Genomic DNA, 24474 nt, shown 5'->3' with positions numbered 1-24474 from the left:
TAGGGTAAAAAGTCTCGTAAGCCCTTAACGGGGCAGGCATGACCAACAAGGTTGTTACGCCAAAAAGAAGAAGTTGTGAAGTATGCCCTTAATAAGGCACGCATGACCGAAGACGGCCGTTACGCCAAGAAAGAAGAAGAAAAAAAGAAAAAGAAGGTGAAGCATAAGCGAAAAATATTACTATCGCGCAGTTCACTGTAGAAAAATGTCACAAATTTCCACAGATTAATTCCCTTCCAATAAACTGCATCATTTCCATGTTATGGATCCAGTATACAAATAATCATTTAAAAAGCAGGCGTGTGTTGCTAACTGGTGCATTCTACCCACGGTAGCAGATACATATTTTCCCCCAAGAAGGCAGTTATAGTTTTTGTTTCCACCGTTTACAAAGAAAAATAACAGTAAAACATCGAACAACAACATTAGTTCAAACATAAATGTTCTTGGTAATATTTTAGCAAAACTGGAAAACAACCGTATGCTTATAAAAAAACTTTCAATTTTCCGAGTTTGTTGAGACCTGATTTCGTTTCTCTTTGACTAATTTTTCAATATTGGGTTTTATTGTTTGGGTGCAACATACTTTTAACGTACTATTTACATGGCTTTGTGATAACTTTAACCACATTTTGGTTTTATTTACATTCATTTCAGCGAAAAGCTGTTCGCAAACATACTTTGTACTAAACATCGAAACAATCCGACCAGGTAGTTCAGTTAAATTAGGATACTTTGTTATCAAATAAGGATAACATTTGTCTACATCTATCAACAAAAATGTCTCCTTAAAATTCGTATCGCATTGTAAGTCGATTATTTCAAACTGATATTTTTTGGGAATTACTGAAGGTTCTTTTTGGAATGGCGAACAAATTATATTAAACCCCGATTTTAGTTCCTTGAATATTTCGAATCTTCTATCAAATTCTTTTCTCAGATCTTCTATTTTCTCTAAGTACGAAGTTTTGTTGACGTTAGTTACGTTCAGTGGTAATGTATGAAGATTTCTGAAATAGGTATTGTTGTTTATTTGTGATTTTTAAAGATCATTTCAAACGCCTGAATACTGTCATAATAATGTATTACAATTTTATTCCGATCTTGAAACATGAGCTTGATTTGTTGAATATTCAAATGATTCATTATATCGGTTAAAAATGCAAAGCTCGCAATCCAAACCGCATCTTACAATTCTACAAGAGATTTTTTTTTTTATTTTCCATAAAATTTTCAACCGTGTCACGGAGTTCAAAAAATCTTAGCAACAACTTTCCCTTACTTAACCATCGAATCTCTGTGTGATAAGGTAAGCTCGCTAATATTTCTTTTCTAACGTATAATGACATGGATGGATTCTATCGCCGAAAGCAATACGGTAATTGGCTGGTGCATGTGAGGAACTAAATAAAGGAACTAATTGTGTTTTGATTCGCGTAGGAAGACTCGTCCGTCGGTACTTGTTTTGCAATTAGGTAGTTGGTAGGAAATATAAACTCGGAAGGAAAATGTAAACGTTCCGTTCCGCGCGTAGGTTCTAATTGAATGCATAGCTACTGATTCGCCAAACAATAGTTTCTAGGTTTTCCCGATCGTGCCGGAAGCTACTCGCTAGCCAGCTAATTGGCTTGTTGGCGAATGGTATTGTTTTGGAAACTGATAAGCGCAACGTCTGGCACGGTTTCGATTCGGCTGCATTTGGTTTTTCAAACAGTTTTATTCATTCTGTTCCTATGGAATCTTTTGCAAGGCTAATCAGCTTTCATGACAACTGCTCGTTAGCAAAGAAAAACATTAAACAGACATTGCTTGGCTTGACGACAAATACGAGGACATAACAAGTGCTTTCTCACCAATCTGTTGCTGACGAGCCAATTATAACATTTTTCAACAATAAACAAGTTGATGTGATTTGGACAGGTCACTTTAACATGATTTTGAATCATATAAATTTGAACCAAATCAGCAAAATAAAAACAGACGTCAAAAACCGTTCAGGCAATGTTTTGAAATATTGTGTGCGCTGAAAATGTACCAAACACCAGGCGGCTCCATTGAGTACCGATTAGTTTTATTAAACTACTAGCTCGAAGCCCCGACGAAGCTCGGGGAGGAAAAATGTGACTAAAGTTTTTATTCTTGGTTCAGTTTTTATGCTACATTCAGATTGCCTACAGACGTATAAGTAGCTGTGATATCACACGGTAATTTTCTTTCATCAATAGTCTAGGGGGCAAAGTGCATGGGTGTTGTTCCGGAGGATCGGAGTTCGAATCTAGGCTAGGAAAAACTTTTTTGTTGACGGTTGTAAATTTTTTTTTCATGATTTTTTTTAGATATTTCATGCACTTTTTCAAATCCGAACATATTTTGATACATAGATTTCAAATCATCATAACCATTATTAAATTAACTGCTTGGTGGTTCAATTTATTCACATAGCCATATATACCTGTATTTTCCCTATGCTATCCACTCGTACAACTGGTGTACTGGTAGTGGTGCTCGAGCCTTGTACCAGAAGTTTGGTGTTCGAAGCCCGAATAATACAATCTTTTATGGTACGAAATAAAATTTTTCTTCAAAATCTACGTTTGCCTTTCAAGTAGCGATATTTCCTCACTATTTCTAACTTGTGCTATGGTTCCTCGGCAAGACTACGGCTTCGCTCTTGGTAAACCCGTGTTCGAGTCCCGTTTCCACTTAGAAGTCAGATTGTAAAAAGCATGATTCACGTGCACTGAAAAAATGTAGGGTTTATTGCCTCATCTCATCACGGGACTATGAAACTGAGATTTATAAAAATAAAGATAGTTAAGTAATGAATCCCGAACCGAAAGTCTTGCTTTGAAATTTCTTTAAGTACTTAAGATTGGGTTCATTTTTTACAGACTGTCGTTACGCGCCTGGGAAGAAGAAGGGTTTAGTATGAAATTAGGTTTAGTAAACATTGGTTTAGCATAAAATTACCAAGTACTGGGCGTCTCCATCATGTGCTGGCGATCTTTCGTGCCAAGCTGGAATTAAAACCACACGACACAATAAATATACGAAGACGATTAGATCAAAATGATTTAATGCAACTTGTCTCTATAGTTCAGTATTTTATCAAGTATGTTAGTTGGTTATGCTTTGAGGGGGACGTAAAACATCCAAGTTCTTCATCAACTGAAATTAGGTTTAGTAAACATTGGTTTAGCACAAAATTACCAAGTACTGGGCGTCTCCATCATGTGGTGGCGATCTTTCGTGCCAAGCTGGAATTAAAACCACACGACACAATAAATATACGAAGACGATTAGATCAATATGATTTAATGCAACTTGTCTCTATAGTTCTCTATTTTATCAAGTATGTTAGTTGGTTATGCTTTGAGGGGGACGTAAAACATTAAAGTTCTACATCAACTATTGCCATCTAGCGTCAAGACATGGTACTCTTCGTGATGCTTTCAAAGGAAAGTTCCTCCCGTTCGTCGTGTTTGCATGAATCTTTGCATCTTTGAAATCAGTCCGTTTTATTGATGTTAAACAAATTGTTAAACAAATTGTTTATCTTATTTTTACATAATTCTAATGCGGCTACATTTGTTGCGCGTTTGAGACTTTAAATGGTGATGTCAATTTGTCAATTTCATACAGAGAAGTGAAAATCGTTTGCAAACGATTTAATGGCCATTCTATCTTTTTGAAAAGTTATTGGCTACAGCTTGCGTGTTTAACGAATACAAATTTTTATCAATTTTCTAGGGAAAGCTTATTTCCACGGCCTATTCTTGTTTGAAAGTAATAGTTGAAGATCGTGGTTTTCATTTCAATTATCTTTAGCATTCCTTTTTCCCAGCTCTACCAAAAATTCAAAACAAAAAGGATGGGTAAAATTGGCTTGTTTTGATTGTGTTGGTACACGGATGCAGATTTGACCGACCAAGAAAAACCCGGAAAGCTGGAGTGGGAATCGAAGAGGAGATTATGGTTTGCGTTTCGTTGGTGGATTAGAACAGCGGGCATGAAGTGGCCACTGGCTTCCGGAATACCGGGGCTGGAGTTTTGTTCGGTCTGTTTTCGATGGCCAACATCGAGGGCGAGGTTTCTGTACGAGGTGAGTGCACCTGCATCCAGGCCGGGGTCCTGTCCACTGTTGCTCGCCGAGTCGTCGTCGTCGGGAGTTCGATTTCGGTTTCACCTGGCCCGGTTTGCGAGCGCGGCACAGCATCCGCGTCCATCCGGCAGCTGCGCACTGGAGCTGATCCGCAGCTCTCGCTCCACCGATTGCGAACTCCACACATGCCATTATCGGTGGCCGTTATGTAAGTACGGTGCGAGTGATCCCGTTGCTCTCACCACTGGTGGAGCCTTCCAGATCTCGGTACCGACTCTTCGTCGGAGCGATGTAACGTATCCTTGGAAGGACGCGAGCGAAGGACCGCCCGCTCTCGCAAACGCATCCGGAATCGCTCGCCGGATGCTGCTTGGGTGCTGCGGAAAGGATTTGAGAGATGAACGCCTGTAAATCTTAGTCAGTTACAAATGTTCTGTTGGTGCGACTGGCCGCACCTTTGCACTCGCCTGAACATCAGGCCACGGTGGTGAAACCGAGTGACCCAAGACTAACCCCACAGCGACCAGTGTGTGCGTGTGTGTGTGCGTGCGTGTGTGTGTGTGTGGGGAGGAGACTTTAAAATAAAACGCGCCCCGGAAGACCAAGTCCTCAGGCAAAGTGTCCCCGGCGGCAGTATGCAGCAATCTGGGATGTGGCGAGCGCATTCCCATCGGCAGCAAGGGAGCGTTGCGGTGGCGCTGGCCCATGTACCGTGCGTGCAGCTGGCCACTGGCTGGATGTTCAACAATCAGCTCGCAGCAGCAATCAAGCGCTTCGATCAACGATAGAGCGGACGGTCGGAACAGTGTGCGGGAGTCCGCGACCGCCAGGAGTGATACAATGTAACGCGTGCGAAACGTGCAGAAAAAGGGTGTAACTTTTCAATGGAACAAAAGCATCGCCCACACCTACTTAGTGGCAATGTACGCAGTACCCCAGTAGATGTGCAAAACCCTTACCCTACCCACCTATCCGCCTGAACGCGTGCGTTTGAGTGTGTGCTGGTGTGATTGAGAAACGGAGAGTGAGCGAGGGAGAGAGAACGAGAGAGTGTGTGTGTGTGTCGAGATAAAGGAGCTAGTGCGTGTGTGTCGATGCGTGAATGTGTGCGTGTGCGTTGAGATACTTACAAGTGGATACTAGCTTCGCAAAAGGATACTAACTTCGCTTCTCGAACTGCTCCTCCCTTGGACCTACATTGGTACACCTTTTGTCGGGGAATTGCACGGATGAGGTGAGGTGCCTCATACGTCATCCGTCCACTCAATGTGCGCCTTACGATAGGCGCATAGTCCTTTGCAGGCGAACGAAGCTAGTAGCCACGGGTATTCTACGCCATGGCGATGCCCGAGCCATCCACTCCCATCCTCTGCCTTTCCGCCGTATTACCCAGCACCCTCTACACCCTAGGATTCCAGAGCTGGCTGGCCTAGCAGCCCGCCACGAATCCGCGAATCCACACAGCTTCCCAACCAATCCGATTCTTTCTCCACTCGCAGATGATTAGTGTCGAGCAAGCGCAGGCTGCGTGCACGGGAATCATGAATAAAGGATATAAAAGAAGATGCTAATCGAGTGACAACCGAGTGCTGGTGCCAACGGAGCGGAACGCGGACACTCAGCGGAGCCAATTACCTCAAAAAAAACAACAAAAAGAAAACGGAGCCGAGAAAGTGCCGGGAGAGGGGGAGGAAAAGTTTGGACGGACGGCAAGAAACGGTTAAAAGTGTAAGATAGAGTTACGGTGCAGCGGGGAGGGGGGACGGTGGGGTTGTGAAGTGAAAGAGAGACCGAGGCACGCGGTGAGTGCGGAAGGAGCGGAGGGGGAAAAGGAATGAAATAGCGAATGTCAGCGGGAGCAAGGAAAGCGGTAGAAATCCACCAAGCAAAAAACCCAAACGCAAACGGACTGGAAACGTACGCAATCAGCGCGGAAATGTCGACATAACCTCAAACCCATGTATCGATGAGCAATGTTTGTTGAAGAGCGGCGGAAGCAGAACACCAGAACCGCGTTAGTTATTATCATGCGACCTATTGTCGACGTGCACTTATTCATGGACGATTTTGGAGTTGGGTATTAGTGCATTACTATCAAGCAAAAGCAAGCAAAGCAAGCAGACATACAAACATACAAACAAACAAATTAGCAAACAATAATAAACTCTTCCAAAAGTTCAATCGTTATCGGTAATCGTTGAGAAGTCTAGTCTTTTGCTACAACTTCAACTGCCTTTTGGACGGAACCGGATCGGGAAGAGCGACACACAGAAGGTTATATAGGCCAGAGACTGCCCGATATCAACTGCTGCTGCAGTGGCAGCAGCAGCAGCAGCAGCAGGAGGACGTGCTGCCGCTGCTGGGTGTTGCTTTTGGAGGCCTAGCGAAAGCGAATCCAATGAGATCCATGCCCGCCCCGGACACGAGGGACGCTGCGTAGTGAGTGTGAACGTATCAAGCTGCAGGAAAAAAGTGACACCAATGACTTCGACGACGACCACTATTGGCCATTGTTACAAATTGTATAGAATAACACAGCAACCGAACAAGCAACTCGGCAAAGAACAATAAATAAAGAAAACAGCACAAGTTACCTCACGCGTCGAAACGCGTATACGAACGGGGCTAGGGAGCGGAGACACACGGGCCAGGTGGCAATCTGGAAGCGGGCACCAGAATCATGAGTCAACCTGCCGAGCAACGTAATGCCTGCCGTCGCCATGCCCACCACCGCCCCTATGGATGCCTCAGCGCCATCGCCCACTTGGGGGTGACCCTTGGATTAATCGTTCCCTTCTTGACGCTGCAGCTGCTGGTCTTCAATGGTGAGTACTGGTCGCTGGGTTGGGTCTAACCATCAGGGGGGACAAAAACAGCTGTTGGAGTTTCGGCGATGTAATGAACGCTGGATGTTGCTGGTGTTCTGGCCACAGAGGCTTCGGTGAGACGAGCATATGGTAGCGTTAGAGGCCATCTTGAGGCGTAGGCTGAACTCGTCACTCGATGGGAGGCGGTTGTGGGCCACACCTGTAAGCCAAAGGAACAAACCCCCCCCCCCCTGCCCTCCACACATACACACATATCAAAAGACCAAAACAGATAAAAGGAGTCATGATGAGGATAGGCAGGACAAACAATGATGTTGGACGGACCGTTTCCCCGGCACAGTCCAGGGAAGAGTTCGCGATGTTCGAAATACCAATATGTCCTGAGGGACTCACCCAGGTATCTGCATCGGGCAAACGACATGAATGAGCTGTGTTGTTTCTGACGCAGCTGTGTGGCATGGGGGGAGAATTGGTAGTGGAAGGGGGATGTTTGGTGAGGTGGATCAAGAAATAGAAAAAAAAGCACAATAGAGAGGTTAGCGAGGAGCATATGAGTGACTTGGGAGCAAGTACGAAATGGCGGAGCGAGAGAGATCTCGCCAGAAACCGTCGGATCCCGTCTTAAAATCAATAAACAGTTCTTGCGAGTTGGCTCTGGGTGCGTTTCCTCCACCTCCCCAACCCTACCCTTGACACTTCCCGACCGCACGGGGTTTTGCGTTCGCGAGAGGAAGGAAATTTTGTGCATCACCAGAATTTTGGGCTCACGAAATGTTTTGCCCGCCCGAGCGCGCATGCGCCGGGGAAAAAGTTTCCATTCATCAAAAACGGCGATGGGTGTAATCCACTGTCCTTGAAATGCGCGTTGAAGTCACGGCACAGCAGCAATTCAGCAATCCGGTGACCGCCCTACAGAGCGCCATCGAGGATTGCCTACCATCGGATGCGGGGATGATGCGAAAGATCTACGGGAAAGACGTAGATCCTGGGTCCGGATGCCGGCAGAAGATGGAGTATAGTGGGAGGGTTATGGTCAACAAATTCGGAGGACTCCTAGCCACTCCTGTTTCAATTCTCGTTTTCAATTCTCCAAACTCCGCGTCCAATTGCAGTGCGATGCGAGGAGCTCACGACGGAGCTGGCGTCGGAAGCGTTGGACCAGTATGGCGGCAAGTCGGGCGACTCGCAGCAGGCGCTCGGCGCAGCGTGGCAGATTTTCGGCTCGAACCAGATGCGCCAGTCCGAGGGTCGCTTGGTGAAGCAGAAGCCCCGCAAGCAGAAGCCGTTCCAGAAGGAGGCCCGGCCGCAGCTGCCCCCGGGCAAGATCATGATGGCGCCGCCGAGACGGCGCACCTCCAACCAGGTGACGCAGTACCCGAAGAACGGCACGTTCGCGAGCGGCCGGAGTGCCGTCCTGCCACCCCATCCGGGCAGCGTGTACGGCTCCATGACCCAATACGACTCGGTGTATGGCATAAGGGGGATGGACCGGCGCGAGAACGATGAATTCCGGCCGTTCGAGCGGTATGGGCCGAGCCCACCCATCGGCCACTTCCATCCGATGCATTCGGAGGTCGACATCTTCCGGTCGGGCGAGGAGCTGCTGGAGTCGGGTGTGGGCGGCGGAGGGAGCTCCAACAGCCACGACCCGCTGGCGACCCCGGAGGCATGCGACCTGAAGTGCGAACCGCGCGAGTTCAAGTGCGACAAAACCTGCGCCTGCATCCACATGGACCTGCACTGCGACGGCCAGGCGGACTGCGTGCTGACCGAGGACGAGCAGAACTGCGAGATCGTGCACCAGCGGTTGGCCCAGCAGATCAAGGACAACTGCGAAACGAGCGGCACGCACGTCATCTGTGCCACCACGCACACCTGCATCTCGCGCGACTGGCTCTGCGACGGCGACGACGACTGCGGCGACTACACCGACGAGACGCACTGCGGCTCGCGGCTCGACTGCACCGAGGGCAAGTTCGAGTGTCAGAATGGCATGTGCATTCCGCACGACTGGGTCTGCGATGGTGACAACGACTGCAACGACCTGTCCGACGAGAGGAACTGCACCAAACAGTAAGTGTCTGACTCTCTTTTGTTTTGTTTAGGATATCCAGGAGTTGGAGCACATGTCGCACAGTCACTTTATCGTTGCGTACTCATTGAAGCCTGCGTACTCATTGTCTAAGGTAACGTTTGCTGTCACATAGTTGAGTTGCGTTCATCTCTGAACTGACTCACAGAACTAATCTGTCTATAGCTTCTCCAATACCAAAAATATGGAATTTATCCTAGCAATTGAGTGGAGCTTATGTCTTCCATTTATGTTGACATTGTCATTATGTTGTACGTAAAGTTTTGTAAGAGTTTGATAGAAGTAAATTACCTTTCCAATCAGTTCAGGACCTCTTAAAAAGTTATCTTATCTCTCTCTAGTTAAAAGTCTTATAGTTCGGTGAGCTCAACTGCCAAAGATGGTAAAACAGTTGGTCCCAGTTGTGGAAAATTCAATGTTCAATCAAATCATAATGTCTTATAGCAACTGGACAGAGTTTATTCTTAATCGGCAGCTCTTCCCTAGTGGAGCTTGTCCTCCCTCCGAGGAGAGTTATTGTAACCTAGTAACGGAACAGTAACCAGCACGCATGCTGACCATTTCTAATATGAGTGTTCGCCATTGAAAGGCACGATTCGAATGCATCACACTTAATATTCATTACCCACTCTACTGCATCGCACTGATTACCTATATTCTTATTCTCGAGTAATTGAACGCATGGGCGTTTCAGAAGATGATACCAGCACGATACCAGGAAGTTGGTATATGCGGTAGGCGCCCCGTCGGCGGTTGTGATTGCATACACACGAGATATCCGATTGCAATCATTCCAATGTTAGCGCTGTTGATTGCAAATGCATCTGTGTACCGCTGGTTGCTATCCACTACCTTTTATGTGGTTCGATCGATTACGAGGTTGACCCCGAGATTGCATCCCCTGCTCCTTGTGAGTGCCGTAAAAGAAAGCCTGCTCCTTAAACTGGGGCGTTGGCACCGTCAGCAGGTCGAAGGAGCTTTATGAGAGTCGTATAATTAATTGACAATTGTTTGTTAACCTTGCTCGATTTCATCCGATACGACATTCCCACCCACGCCCTAAAGCAAGGCAATATAACCTTGCCCAGTGTGGGAAAACAGTGTGCAGATGTGGTCAGCACTGGCACAGGTCCGGGCCGGTGCACAGGACAGCTGGTGGACTTTAATTAGCGGAGCCGGATGCGGATGGCTTTTTGCGTGTGTCATCCTTCATCCGTACCCGTACGTTGTGGGCGGAAGCGCATTATGGTTGCAATTATCGATAGTGGCTGAGCGTTTACCGTCGCCCGGGACGACCCGGCTATACGGAGACAGGATACCGTGCGCTGCAACGCGAAGTCGTTTCGTGGAAAACTTTGCTCGCTCCCGTGAGCCGGACGATGTCGTTGTCGAACGGTGCTGGCACTAATGTGTCGTGTTCTCGATTTAGTTATCTCGCTGTTTAGCGTTTTCCTTTTTTGCTTTCGCTGTGTTAAATGATGTACACTAAGCGTTGCGTGCTGATGTGCGGCAGGCAGGCACAGCTAATTGATTGCGCGGTGGATGATGGTCTTCTTTTAATTGCCAGCTGTCATTGCTTCAATAAAGGACGCCCTTGCTGGGCAGGGTAGAGTTTGCGGTAAACCGGGGGGTTTGTTCTTCCTTGCAGATGCACACGCGACGAGTTCCGGTGCAAGGACGGCTCGTGCATCTCGGCCTCGTTCCAGTGCGACGGCGAGACGGACTGCATCGACGAGTCGGACGAGGCGAACTGCGACCGGCCGATGCAGAGCTGCCCGGAGGGCGAGTTCAAGTGCAAGGGCGCCCTCGGCGGCATGGGCGGACCGGGGGGACGGTGCGTGCTGATGCGCTTCCGGTGCGACGGTGACAACGACTGCGGCGACTGGAGCGACGAGGAGAACTGCCCCAAGAAGCAGGTCGACTGCATGATCAACGAGTTCAAGTGCGATGATGGCGACTGCATACCGCTCCAGTGGCGCTGCGACGACAAGCAGGACTGCAACAACGGCGAGGACGAGAAGAACTGCCCGGTGGATCGGATCGCGGGCCGGACCTGCTCGCCGGACGAGTACACCTGCAAGGACGGGCGCTGCATACTGGTACAAAACGGATGAGGAGTAGTCTGAGTGACGCACAGTTTGGGCTGATGGTTTGGTACTTTCGTTTTCCAGCGTTCGTGGGTGTGTGACGGGTCGGCGGACTGTAGGCGCGGCGAGGACGAACAGGACTGCGACATCAAGTGCGAGCTGAACCAGTTCCTCTGCCCATCCGGAAGCAGGAACAGCTCACGTGACTCGTAAGTACTCGGTATCTGATCTCTGAAAGAAGTAGGTCGAGACAGCAAGTATGAAAAACGGTCGAGGTGCCTTCTTAACCTCGCAACCAATAGTTCTTCAGTCTGATTCTGAAACGCCGTTCATAACTTAAACAGCTTCTCATCCAGCGAACTCATCCAGCTTCTTATGCACAGCAGTTCTCCGTGTTTAGTGCCAAACTTGCAGCACGCTATTCACAAACTGCTGGTTTTGCAACAACTACCCTAACATTCAATCATTAACATACGTCAACTAGCTACTGCATTTGTCAATTTCATACAGAAGAGGTCAAAGGCGCTGGATTTACAGCTTAAAACACTTATCGCTTATCATAAGTACAACCACAGTACCTAGACAGAGGCGTTTGAACATGTCATTACGAAGAAATAACATCTCCGGGCAATGTGTATGACCCTAAATCAAATGTACACAATATAAAACATACTTTATTAACTAATCGCAGCTATTACGCTGTATGATTTCCGTCCAGTATCATAGCAGAGTTGAATTGAAACTGTTAAAAAAGCTGTCAAACCGATGTCTTAACCCCAGACCCTCGGTTGCTTCCTGGGATCTTGGACTATATATTTAAGACCCAAAAGTCCATGCTCCAAAACCTACGTTAGAGAGAGCGTACGACTGGCTGGCGATTCGGCCCTTGGCCCGTTAATGGCGAGCTGCAACTTTAGCACTGAACACCGAGAAACGCTGAGAAGAGCTGTGCTTGTGGAAGAGAATCCACACGCGATCTGGTCCGCTTTGAGTGGGGTATAGTACTGGGTATAGTACTCTTGCTTACCTGCTAAATGTGTCCATATAGGGTCTGCATCAATCAGAAGCACGTCTGCGACGGTCACAGTGACTGCGCCAATGGCGAGGACGAACAACGGTGTCCGATAGTGCACCCGTGCGGAGCACACTCGCGCTGCGAGCAGCTGTGCGTGACGGCGTACAGCGGGCGGGAGGAGTGCATGTGCCGGCCGGGCTACCTGCTGCACGGCAACAGCGTCAACTGCACCGACATCGACGAGTGCAGCATCGTAAACAATCCGGTCTGCTCGCAGGAGTGCACGAACGTGGCCGGCAGCTTCCGGTGCTCGTGCAAAGCGGGCTACATCCTGCGGCCGGACCAGCGCACCTGCAAGGCGGTCGGCGGCTCGGTGAAGCTGATTATGGCGAACCGGGCCGACATCCGGCAGGTGTCGCTGGCGAACAACCAGTACACCTCGATCGCCAAGGGTCTGCCGAACGCGATCGCCCTGGACTACCACTACCGCAAGGATCTGCTGTTCTGGACGGACGTCTCCATCGACGTTATCAAGCGGTCGCACCTGAACGGCAGCGGTGTGCGGGACGTCATCAAGTGGGGCCTCGAGTCGCCAGGCGGGCTAGCGGTCGACTGGATCCACGACCTGCTGTTCTGGACCGACTCGGGGACGCGGCGCGTCGAGGTGAGCACGTTCGATGGGCAGATGCGCGCGGTGATAGCGGCGAACGACCTGGACAAGCCGCGCGCCATAGCCGTCCACCCGGGCAAGGCGTGCGTCTTCTGGACGGACTGGGGCACCACGCCGAAGATCGAGAAAGCGTTCATGGACGGCTCGGAGCGGCAGGCCATCATCTCGGAGGCCATCTTCTGGCCGAACGGGCTCACGATCGACTACACCAGCAATCGGATCTACTGGGCGGACGCGAAGCACGTCATCGAGAGCGCCAACTTTGATGGGCGCGGCCGGCGCAAGATCCTCAGCAACAACCTGCCGCACCCGTTCGCGCTGGCCCTGTTCGAGGACGCGATGTACTGGACGGACTGGCACACCAAGACCATCTCGACCGCGCACAAGATCAACGGGCGGGGCTTCCGCGTCGTGCACGAGGGTCTGCACTTCCCGATGGGCATCCAGAGCTACCACCCGTCCCGTCAGCCAGACTATCCGAATCGGTGCGCGGTGGACAAGGCGGGTCGGTGGGGTGGCTGCTCGCACCTCTGCCTGCCCAATCGCATCAGCCGTCGGTGCGCCTGCCCCATCGGGCTGTCGCTGAAGGCGGACCAGAAGACGTGCTCGACCGTGCCGGACAAGCTGCTGCTGATCGCGCGCAAGAAGGATGTGCGCGTCCGTCAGCTGGATAGCCCGAACCCGGTCGATATGGTGCTGCCGCTCGATGGCATCAAGTCGACGGTGGCGGTCGACTGGTGCGCCCGCACGAACGTCATCTACTGGACGGACGTGGGCAAGAGCATGATCAGCCGGGCGTTCATCAATGGCAGCCAGCAGGAGGCGATTGTGAAGTCCAACCTGATGTCACCCGCCGGACTGGCACTCGACTGGGTGACGGACAAGATCTACTGGACCGATCCGGGCACGAACCGCATCGAGGCGGCCACCACCGATGGGCGACAGCGCGCGCTGCTCGTATGGGAGCGGCTGGACAAACCGCGCGACATCGTCGTACACCCGGACGAGGGCTACATGTTCTGGTCGGACTGGGGCTCGAACCCGCTGATCGAGCGCGCTGGCATGGATGGTAGCGGCCGCTACACACTGGTGTCCGAGAACCTGCAGTGGCCCAACGGGTTGGCGCTGGACGTCGACAAGCACCGGCTGTACTTCCTCGACGGCGGTACGAAGCTCCTGGAGTACGTCAACTACGACGGGACTGGGCGCAATCGGCTGATCAACGAGGGTCTGAAGCATCCGTTCGGGCTGGACGTGTACGAGAAGCGCGTCTACTGGACCGACTGGGACACGCACAGCATCCAGGTGGCCAACATGTACACCGGGCACGACCGGCGCACCATACTGGCCAACAACACCGACCTGATGGACATTCGCGTGTTCCACCGCAATCGCCGCGAGTCCCGCAACCCGTGTGCGTTCAAGAACGGCGGCTGCTCGTACATCTGTCTGCTCAACCCGACCAGCTACAGCTGCGCCTGCCCGATCGGTATTCAGCTCAAGGTAACGAGTGAGAGGGGGAGAAGAGCACACAGGGTTCGCCTAACGATAACTTTTTTACTATTCATTGCAGGACAATGGCAAAACGTGCAAGAGCGGACCCTCGAACTATCTGGTGTTCGCGCACCGTACCGAGGTGCGGCAGGTGTCGCTGGACAGTGACTATCAGATCGACGTGGTACTGCCACTGCCACCGATATCCAACGTCGTCACGCTCGACGTGGACCGGCGTACCGGCGAGATCTACTGGGCCGATACGACCGAGGACGTTATCATGCGGTCAACGCCCGATGGTATGCGCATCAAGCAGATATACAGCGAGAGCATGACCAGCGTCGACGGTCTGGTGGTCGACTCCATTGGGCGCAAGGTAACGTATTTGGACGACTTATCCTCTTCAGGCTGACACATGTTGTTGCTTCCGCTTTGCAGCTCTACTGGACCGACGCTGGGCGGAAGGTGCTGGAGGTGAGCGACTTGGAGGAGGGTATACGCAGCGCACTGATATGGCGGGACCTGGAGCAGCCCCGAGGCATCGCACTCGACTACGAGTCGGGGTATCTGTTCTGGTCGGACTGGGGCGCTAGTCCGCGCATAGAGCGCGCCGACATGGACGGCGAGAACCGTATCAATCTGATCACCGAGAGCCTCGGCTGGCCGAACGGGCTCGCCGTCGATCGGCACGAGAAGCGCATCTACTGGGCGGACGCGCAAATGAAGACGATCGAGTCGTGCGGTCTGAACGGGAGCGGGCGCAAGAAGCTGGTGGAGAACCTGCCCCACCCGTACGCGCTGGCAATCACCGCCCGCACCATCTACTGGACGGATTGGGTGACGAAGGCGCTCCACTCGATGCCGAAGGGCAGCCCGACCCAGATACGCAACGTGACGCACGGGCTCGAGGGTCTGATGGACGTGAAGGTGGTTCAGGAGGACGAGGATCTACACCTGGAGAACGCGTGTGCCAAGGGTAACGGAGGTTGCTCGCATCTCTGCCTGCGCAATCCAACCGGCTTCTCGTGCAAGTGCCCGACCGGGTTGACGATGCGTGACGGAAGCGAAACCGATTGCAAGACTCTGCCGGACGTAAGCGACCACGATTGTTGCCTATAGCAATGGGGCGTTTGTAATTGTATTGATGGTTTGGTTTGTTTTCAGGAGTACCTGCTGATAGCGCTTCGATCGGGTATTGGGCGGATCTCGCTGGATACACCGGACCTGTTTGACGTGGTACTGCCGATCGAGGGTGTGCATGGGGCGGTCGTGCTGGACTACCACTTCGACAGCATGTACGTGTTCTACGCCGACGTGAATGTCGACGCGATCCGGCGCGTCAACATGCACAACTACTCCGACACGCAGGTGATCGTGTCGAGCGGTCTGAACACGCCGAACGGGATCGCCGTCGACTGGCTCGCGGACAACCTGTACTGGACCGACACGGCGCTGAAGAAGATCGAGGTTGCCCGGCTGGACGGTTCGTGCCGGAAGGCGATCCTCACCGACGGCCTGGACGATCCGCGCTCCATCATCCTGTACCCGAAGCGCGGCTTCGTGTTCTGGGCCGACTGGGGCCAGACGCCGAAGATCGAGCGGGCGTACATGGACGGCTCCGAGCGGCGCAGCATCATCGACTTCGAGCTCGGCTTCCCCACCGGGCTGGCCATCGACTTCGACACGAAGAAGCTCTACTGGGCGGACGCGCTGCAGGACCGGATCGAGATGTGCGACTTCGATGGTCGGCGGCGCATGCAAGTGATTGGGCACGCGACCCATCCGTTCGGCTTCACGCTCACCGGCACGCACCTCTACTGGACCGACTGGTACAACAAGTCGGTACTGCGGGCGCTGAAGCACAGTGTGCCCAACGTCGAGGTGGCTCGGTTTGGGCTGCGCGGTGCGCTGGAGATCCGGGCCGTGTCCGGTCAGCGTCAGCCGCACGATTGGAACCCGTGCCGGCGCGACAACGGTGGCTGCAGCCATCTGTGTCTGTACGCCGAGACGCGCTACGTCTGCGGCTGCCCGGACGTGTCCGACGGCAGCTATTGCACTCTAGAGCCAACCATCGTCGTGCCGATGAAGCCGAACGACGAGATGCTGCAGGCGACCGAAGAGAAGCCGACCCGCTCGAACGGCTCGACCGTGCTGAGCAACAGCAAGATGCACGCGCAGCTGGTGATCATTGCCACCGCCATCTTGGCCGGCCTGCTGATCATCGTCATCATTGCCATCCTAGGTAAGTGTGGCGTGTGAGTGTGCCAACTCTTCTATTATGCCAGCTGCCCGGAGTGTTGTGATGTGATGTGCTTTCACCTTTGCAGTGTTGATTGTCAACTCGAAACGGAAGCAAACTAAAAAGAGCTCGCGCAATGCCAGCGATGTGCTGACCTTTACCAACCCCAACTACAACGGCATCGACGGGCTCTGTCAGACCGGCGACTCCGGAACCTCGCGGAACACCATCTGGAAGCGGCTCAAGTACGATCGTGCACAGGTCAGTCCAAGCTCGTCGGTACCGGCTACCAGTACCTTCCCTGGGACCAACTCAAACTCCCTTCTTCTGCCTTCCAGGAACGAGTGTTTGAAGAGAAGTATCTGGGTGTGCAGCATTGCACCAACGGCAGCTATCTAGCATCGACCGGCACGTCGCAGCTCACACCGGCCTCGGCAGTGCTGCCCGTGTAAAGCTGACGCAGTGGCCTGTAACGTCTTCATGGGCATCAGCTAGGAAGGCCCGATAAACGAGTGAAGTTCCTTCTTGATCGAAACGGAAACAAAACGGTTACACTTTTCCATCGCCACCGTTACAAACATTTACCCAGCGATCAACACACAAAACGTGCGGGTGCCAACAAACGCTCAACAAACGCCACTCTTGTAGGCGTAGTGGACAGGTAGCAGCTGAATGAGATCATTCGGCGAGCGACAAAGGAAAACGAGATCCCCCATATTGCTGAGGAATTTTTAGCGAGCGGGGAACGATTTGACGACTCTACTGGCAGCTATTTCAAACGAGACATTACACAGAATATTAAGATAACATTTCAATTCTATGAAATACTCTTACGTACCAGCAGATTTAAGTCATGTACTACCAAAAAACTGTAACAACCACTCGACCGACGAAGCTATACATTGTTTTGCAGTAGATAACAGTTACCTGTCACACAACACCACCTACACTACATGGTGGTGGCCAAAACCCAACAGCACTTTGCGCATAGTGGCTGTAGTCATAAAGGATATGACTTACTATCCCTTGCGGAAGAAACTGTAAACAGAACATACACCAAGTCGCAGACTCACTACACTTCTTATTCAGTTTCAGTTCAAATTTCTTCCGGAACTCAACACTGAACGGCGTTTGACGCAGTGGAACCGAAGCAGCTACTAAGAACAATTATTACATTTCCACTACAGCTACTACGCCTACTCCTACAAAACCAACACTACTACTACAACAACTACTACTACTTACTATTAACTACTACTACTACTACTACTACAACTACTACTATTGCTACTACTACTACGTTGGCCTGAATGGTCGACTTGTTATATCTTCAACCATGCATACACCCTCCATAAATGCAATGCAAAATGGCCACGGCAACGGCATCATGGTTGGCTGTTTGCTCTGTACAAGCTCAAAAACGGTGTACGGTAAGCATTAGTATGAAATTTGTATATTTGTAGGTGGTCTGTACACGTACTGTATATGTGTTTTCGATTCGTCCTGCATGAATTAGCATTCATAACAAAAAAAAAGAGAGAAACATAACACGAATCAAACGGAGCAAAAAAACATTCGTATTGACAATTGCAACATTGGGCTAGGGTACGAAACAAGTGGCAAAACGAACAAATCTATACGATTACATAGGAGGCTGTGTTGTGCACTGGGCGGAACCGGGTGCTCTGGGAGTGGCCGAAGACAGATGGAGTGGGATTTAGCAGAGCGTAGAACTTGTGCAACGATGGAACTGGATGTTCACGAGATGGGAGACCGGATGGGGTCAGCTCTTCCACACCTTGTCCTGCCATGTTTTTGGGGAACTCTACGGGGACCTTTCGCTGTAACTCACAAGGGCTCAACAAAACAAAACAATACTGTGCATCAACAAATTGAAAACAGTAACAAAGTGTTTCAGCGAAGGTTCCTCTTTCACTCCTAAGTGGTACGATAATGTGTGGATAAGGAAAACGACCGCCAGTTTGGGACGAACTGGTGTTGACGGCACGCAGGGAGGGGGTCAGCAGCGAGGGATTGCTGAGGTGGGTGGGGGCGATTTTGGAAGCATCTTTTTCAATATACGGAGGTCACTCGCCGAGGGAACCGGTTTGCCTACACAATTCTTATTTAACTTTAATCCCTGGCTCAAACATATGCACTACATTTGTTAAGTTGTGTGCAGATGCAACAAAGAAAAAATGACCTGCCGAAGGAACGGGCAGAGTCAATGATGCAAAGTAAAGGTAAACAAACAAACAAAAAAAACGAACAAACAAACAAACAAATAAACAAACAAACAAACAAAAAACAAATAAACAAACAAACAAACAAACAAACAAACAAACAAACAAACAAACAAACACATTAGCAAACAAACAAAAAACACCGACACTCACACACGCATACACATAAAGCACACCGATGTCTATGTAGGGCATTTGTGTATATAGTGTTGTACAAAGATCGTTTCATATCGTACCATTTGGTCAGAGACCTTTCGTAATCTTTCGTATTCGGCAGCTGCGGTGTATGACGTTTATGCCAGTAAAAATTGAGGAAAAGTGTGTTCACAACGACCATGTCCAAGCAGCATCGATAAGTTACGTGATTGACTGATTAATAATTCCTCGGTTATAAAAGTACAAGCAAAAGAAAACCTCTTTTCTTACAAATTCTAACGCATCGCAAACATGTCGTAAATGAACGACTCTCTTTCCTTATTTACACACATTGTGCAATATCTGGCTAACACAATAAGACAAAAGGTTTAAAAGATTCTCCCACGAAAGCGCATTTGTAAATATTGTACAACATTATACAACACAAATAAGAAAACAATAAGCATTTGGAAAACTGCTAGGAATGAAAAATAATACAACTTAGAAGCATTGCAGTGGGCCGAAGAGGCTGATACGATGCAACAAGAAACATTGGCAAGGGAAGCATGTGCGCCCGTCGAACTCTTTTTTCTTCTTCAAACGAAACGATAAAAAAACGCTGGGAAAACGTGGACAGGAACACAAAGTGAATCAAAACAGGCTGAGAAAAAGCGATTAATAGCATTCCCGGGGAGAATGCGCTCTGAACAGTATCAGAAGGCATCTTTCCCCCCCCCACGTTTAGGTTTGTGTTTGTTCTGAACTAAACGATGAAAAAAGAAGACTGATTTTGGTTGCTTTGGTGACAACATCTACGGTCGGTGCGGATTGGGCTCGGTCGGTGGGTCGCGGACGGAGAGCCGGAAAGGAGTTTGCAGTAAGCCGGAAGTGGAAGTACATGCAGGGATGGGAGGCGTCCAAACATCATATATCTTTCCGAAACCGTGTTTGGCAGGAATTAAAAAGCAAAGCAAAAACACTTAAAAATACTAGATTAGAGAGTCGTTTCGAGTGGTCTGTGGAAAAATTGTGTTTGTGGTTTTTGCTTCCGGAATTTTGACGGAAATCAGGAGCCCTTACCAGGTCCATGACATAGTACGTTTTGATACTAAATTCCCTACAAATTCGGAACACAAAAGAATGAAACCAAAATATCAACCTTGATGAATTACGGTGCGTCAAAATTATCACTTCTTTTCCACGTTAGAGCAAATCCGTCGGGCCGCAAACCCTGCTCGAAGGCAACACAGTGGATGTGTTGAAGAGTGGCCGCCACTCAGAGATCTTCCTGGCACCTGGTTGCCATCCAGCAGGTCAGCTGAACTGGGGCTCATTCTCAGCTGGCGACGGCTTTCCTCTAACGTTTTCCAGTAAAAGATATTGACTTCGGGTGCGTTGTGCAGTGACCAGTGCTGCCAGCTAAGCACTTTGCACATTCCAAATTAGCATAGCCGTCAGGAAACCTCCCCGACCGGGATTTTGAGGAATACTCGATCAATGGGCTCTACATTGTGGTGACACTGCAAGCTCCACGTCCGAGAGGTTTCGTTGCAACGCTTCCACGGAAGTGTAATGAAGCGACGTTCATTAGTATTACCTTTGTTTTGACAGTTTCTGCTGTGCCGCAATGTAAAATGACAGTTAAAGTCATTCAATTGGTACGGTGCAAAATTGTAATTGCAATAACTCAAATACGGTAGGAAAGCATGCGATTGGAGAAAGCGCTAACATAGTCAAACAACACGCACACACTCACCAACACCCACACACACACACACACTAACACAGCCACAAACATATTCATACGCAAAGTATAAGAGAGAAGAGAGAACTATACATAAAAACGCATTTTTCATTATTTTTCAGGATGCGCGTTTTAGTGCAACATAAACTAACGTCTGGGTTCGTGCAAGGACATTATGAACCATGGGGGGAGAGTTCAGGAGGGGATGTTAAAATTGATAGTGGAAAAACTAAGGGCGAGCTAAGGGTTAGGTTTTAGGATCGTTCCATTCCGTACCGGTTTACTTCCATCGCTACCGAGGGTGAGACGAGATGGTGAAAGAGGGGTTAGCTGCAGAAGCCAATGCAAAGTTGTACTGGATTTTCCCGTTTTTTGCATCCTACTGCTGGTACACGAAGGTTGAATTAGATCGGGTCAAATTTGAAACGAAAAAAGGCTCAAATACACACTCACACAACTATAAATTTTGTACCCGATCGATACTTCGTGTGAAGGTAAGGGGAAGTGAGTACATTACAACATCAATGCAGCAAACACACAAAAAAGAAAACCCTTAACTCTAACGATGTGGTATGATGTCCCTACAGTTTGGGTTTTGAGGCTGCCTCTGTGAAACGGCTGTTTATGAAATGGAGGCGCAAGACACCAGCGCGGTTTTGAATGAAGGGAACTGGGAAATCTGCGAGAAAACAGTGAGGGATCGGTGCGTAAAATTATAAAAGAATATGACTCTTTAAAGTATGCGGATCGAGACACAAAGAAGAAATGGAAACCGAAACGGAAGCTGGCACAACAGACAAGCAAAACGAACCCGTTTATCTCGCAACCTTGTGAGATTTGCGCATTCGTTTTTGTGAAGGGAAGTACTAAACTACATAGACCATTCAACTTTATGTAAAGTACGTGAACGGTGAGACGGCAAGGAAAGATGTTAATGAAAAGTATGGAATAGTCTTATTCTTTGAAAAAGTAAACGAACGAAAGGAATTGCATGGAAATGATTTTCGCAGAACGAGACAATGGAAGAGAAAAGTAAGAAAATAATATGAAAGAGGAAGGACAGGAAGGACCGATTAAAATAGGGAAAGAGGGCTTGGAACGATTAAAAGAGAGAAGAAGAGAGTATCTATATCATAAGTTTGATCGTGAATTATGAAATTTGATAACCTCGAAGAGGCCATGCAAAACGAAACGACATAGAAAATAAAAGTCAACAAAGAAACTAAAAGTAAAAACAAAAAAAAAAGGTCAGTGAGTCTAACTCGCAAGATTCAGATGATATTTATATTTTTAAAGAAAACTAACAAAAAGTAAATAGTACTGCGTTTATTAGGAACAAGAAAGGAGAAACAAGAGAGAGAGAGCGAGAAAGAGAGAAACCCAACTTTAAATACAAGAAAGCCTGAGCAGGTGGAAATGATGAAAGTTCTCACATCAATGTATATTAGGAATTTAAACAAAAAACAAACCAGCAGACAAACAACAAACAAACAAACAAACAAACAAACAAACAAAAAAACAAACAAACTAACTAACTAACAAACAAACAAAAAGAAAATGAGCATACAAGGAAACATCACACACGACTCCAGCAAGTTCATGCAACGGTATCTTACCCATCGTATATGGCATTTTGGATGAGTTGCTTTCCATCGGAAAATCGTGATAAATTGAAATGTAGTTGGCTAGTAGTTTTAACTATCGCAGCTGCATGATCAGGTTAAAACGAAATGTACATCGATGGAAAGAAGTTGTGAGCAGATATTCTGAAGAGCAAAGCTTACGCTTGACAGCAAAATATATTTTCTTTCCGTTTTCAAGTTTGCGTAGCTGATGTGTTGCTTTTTGTTGTAGGGTGATCCGTTTTTTGTGATTAAGGAGGAGGAAGGCGGTACGAAGCGGGAAGGAAAATAAGTAAATGATTTACGTAAATGAGGACATTTTATTGCCTATGCCTGTTGTGTAGCAAGAAAGTTTTAAGGAAACATATTAGAGCGCAATTGTTGAAAACATATACAAACAACAAACCGGCCAACAGAAAGTACACCCACTCCGACAGTTTGTCGATGTGCAAAGAAATAAGTTGTGAGACGAGTCGTCAAACCTATGTAGGGAACGTAAGTTACCGAAATCTGTAAAAACGGTGAGGAAAAATAGACAAACAGGCTGGGCAAATTGTTATGAGCGAATGAGGGTTTCTTTCGACCACAGTACAGGGAAAGGTAGTGATTCGAAGGTTTGTGTTAAGTGATCCAAGCACTTTTCTTATCTGTTGCATGACGTTTTCAAGTCGCACAAGGATGTATCAACATTTTATTGCTTTCCTCGATTTTCTTGACTGAACGGCAGCTAATAGGAGAACGGGGCAAGGGGGGAATCCAATGGTTTTCCAAACTTTTAGTAATCGTGCTACTTTGATTGAGTGCTAAGGACTCAATACACCTGGAGGGAAACCAACTCACAGTCAAACATACATACATACACAAAGCCATACACGTACAGCAGAGAGAACCCACACTACACACTTACACACACGGATCTAATTAGTTATGTAAGCATTCCAAATCATACTATCTATGCGAATATTCAGACCACAGAAATTACTTAGCTAATTGGATGGAACTGCAAACAAGGAACAAATCGAACACGACAAAAATGGCAAAAACCGAGAAAAAAGGGGGAGGGCTAGGGAAATGCATTACAAAACTGTACAACAAACTTCTGATCGGAAACGGCGTCGTTCTCTAAGGCGTGCAAAGGAAGGAGACAAACAGAAAAACCGCCTATCGAGAGAACGATCGAACAGGGGCAAACTACAAATCGCACGCGGTGGAGGAGGAGGAGGAGGAACAGAGTGGCAGCCGGGCAGGCGTACCGAAGGTGAAAAGGGCAGTGATAAGGCAAGTGAAGAAAAAGGAAACCAATGAAAACTGAATAACATTATAATGATAAAAAGAAAAATTAAATATTAATAAATGTATTTTAAATGTTAAATAAATTATCTTCCGAGTTTCTTTTCCGCTTTATTGCTGAAAGCTCGCGTACGTCGCGGCTGTTACAATGGATGGGGGGGGGAGGGGGGGGGGGGGGGGGGAGAATGCTTGCAGCTAGTATTCGGATCGAGGAAAGTGTCACGAAGCCGACCGCCGTGGCTTAAGCATCGTCTTTTTGACATACCTTAGTTTTATTTGTCTGGAAAAAAATATGACTTCATCATCTTTGATTATCTTTGATTATCTTTACAAATTTGTTAAGCCTTACTTGGTTTTTGCTTTTATTATTTGTTTTGGTTTCTTCTCGTGTGTGTGTGTGACTTTTTTCGGGGTTGCTTGTTGCCTTTATTTTTTTTCTTTTTGCAGAATTCCCGGAATTGAGGGGGGAAGCCCTCGCTACCGCTTCCAATAACTACCATTTGAAGAAGAGTAATTTTTTAAGGGGTTCGTTTTTTCAATCGTAGTCCTGTTTTTTCGCTAATTCGAGCTGTAACAAACTGGTACAGGGTGGGAGGGAGTGGGGTGAAAAGGACTAACATGCGGCGTGGGGTTTAGTGTCATTGGTATTTTTTGTGTGTTCGAGTGTGTGTGAAATGTATGTTTGCGTGTGCGATTGAAAAAGAAGTAGAAGGTGGGAGTAGAGAGATGGTGCGTCTCTTGTCCTTTTATTCCTCCATTTCGTACGCCGTGTCGATGTCTCAGTAGTTCTACCACAAACGTCTGGCTGCTGAAAGGTCGCTACGGGTCATGTTCCAAATGTTGAGGGAGGAAGTTCCTACGTTAGCTGCATATTACGCTACCGAGAGAGATTACGCCTTTAGTTGACTGAAGG

At 48.5% G+C, this 24474-nt stretch overlaps 1 protein-coding gene across 1 annotated transcript; it reads left to right on the top strand.

Annotated features, from left to right (window-relative positions):
* The first annotated feature begins 7788 nt into the window (after window positions 1-7788).
* LOC131290584 (low-density lipoprotein receptor-related protein 4) lies at window positions 7789-16979 on the top strand. Its single transcript, XM_058319741.1, has 10 exons — window positions 7789-7948; window positions 8043-9003; window positions 10671-11121; window positions 11194-11318; window positions 12158-14297; window positions 14368-14664; window positions 14727-15380; window positions 15453-16530; window positions 16616-16788; window positions 16866-16979. Exons 1-10 carry the CDS (start codon window positions 7789-7791, stop codon window positions 16977-16979), a joined length of 6153 nt encoding a protein of 2050 aa, XP_058175724.1.
* The last annotated feature ends 7495 nt before the right edge of the window (window positions 16980-24474 follow it).

Source organism: Anopheles ziemanni, chromosome X, assembly GCF_943734765.1.
Source record: "Anopheles ziemanni chromosome X, idAnoZiCoDA_A2_x.2, whole genome shotgun sequence".
Lineage (NCBI taxonomy): Eukaryota > Metazoa > Arthropoda > Insecta > Diptera > Culicidae > Anopheles > Anopheles ziemanni.
This window is presented reverse-complemented; position numbering and strand designations above follow the sequence as displayed.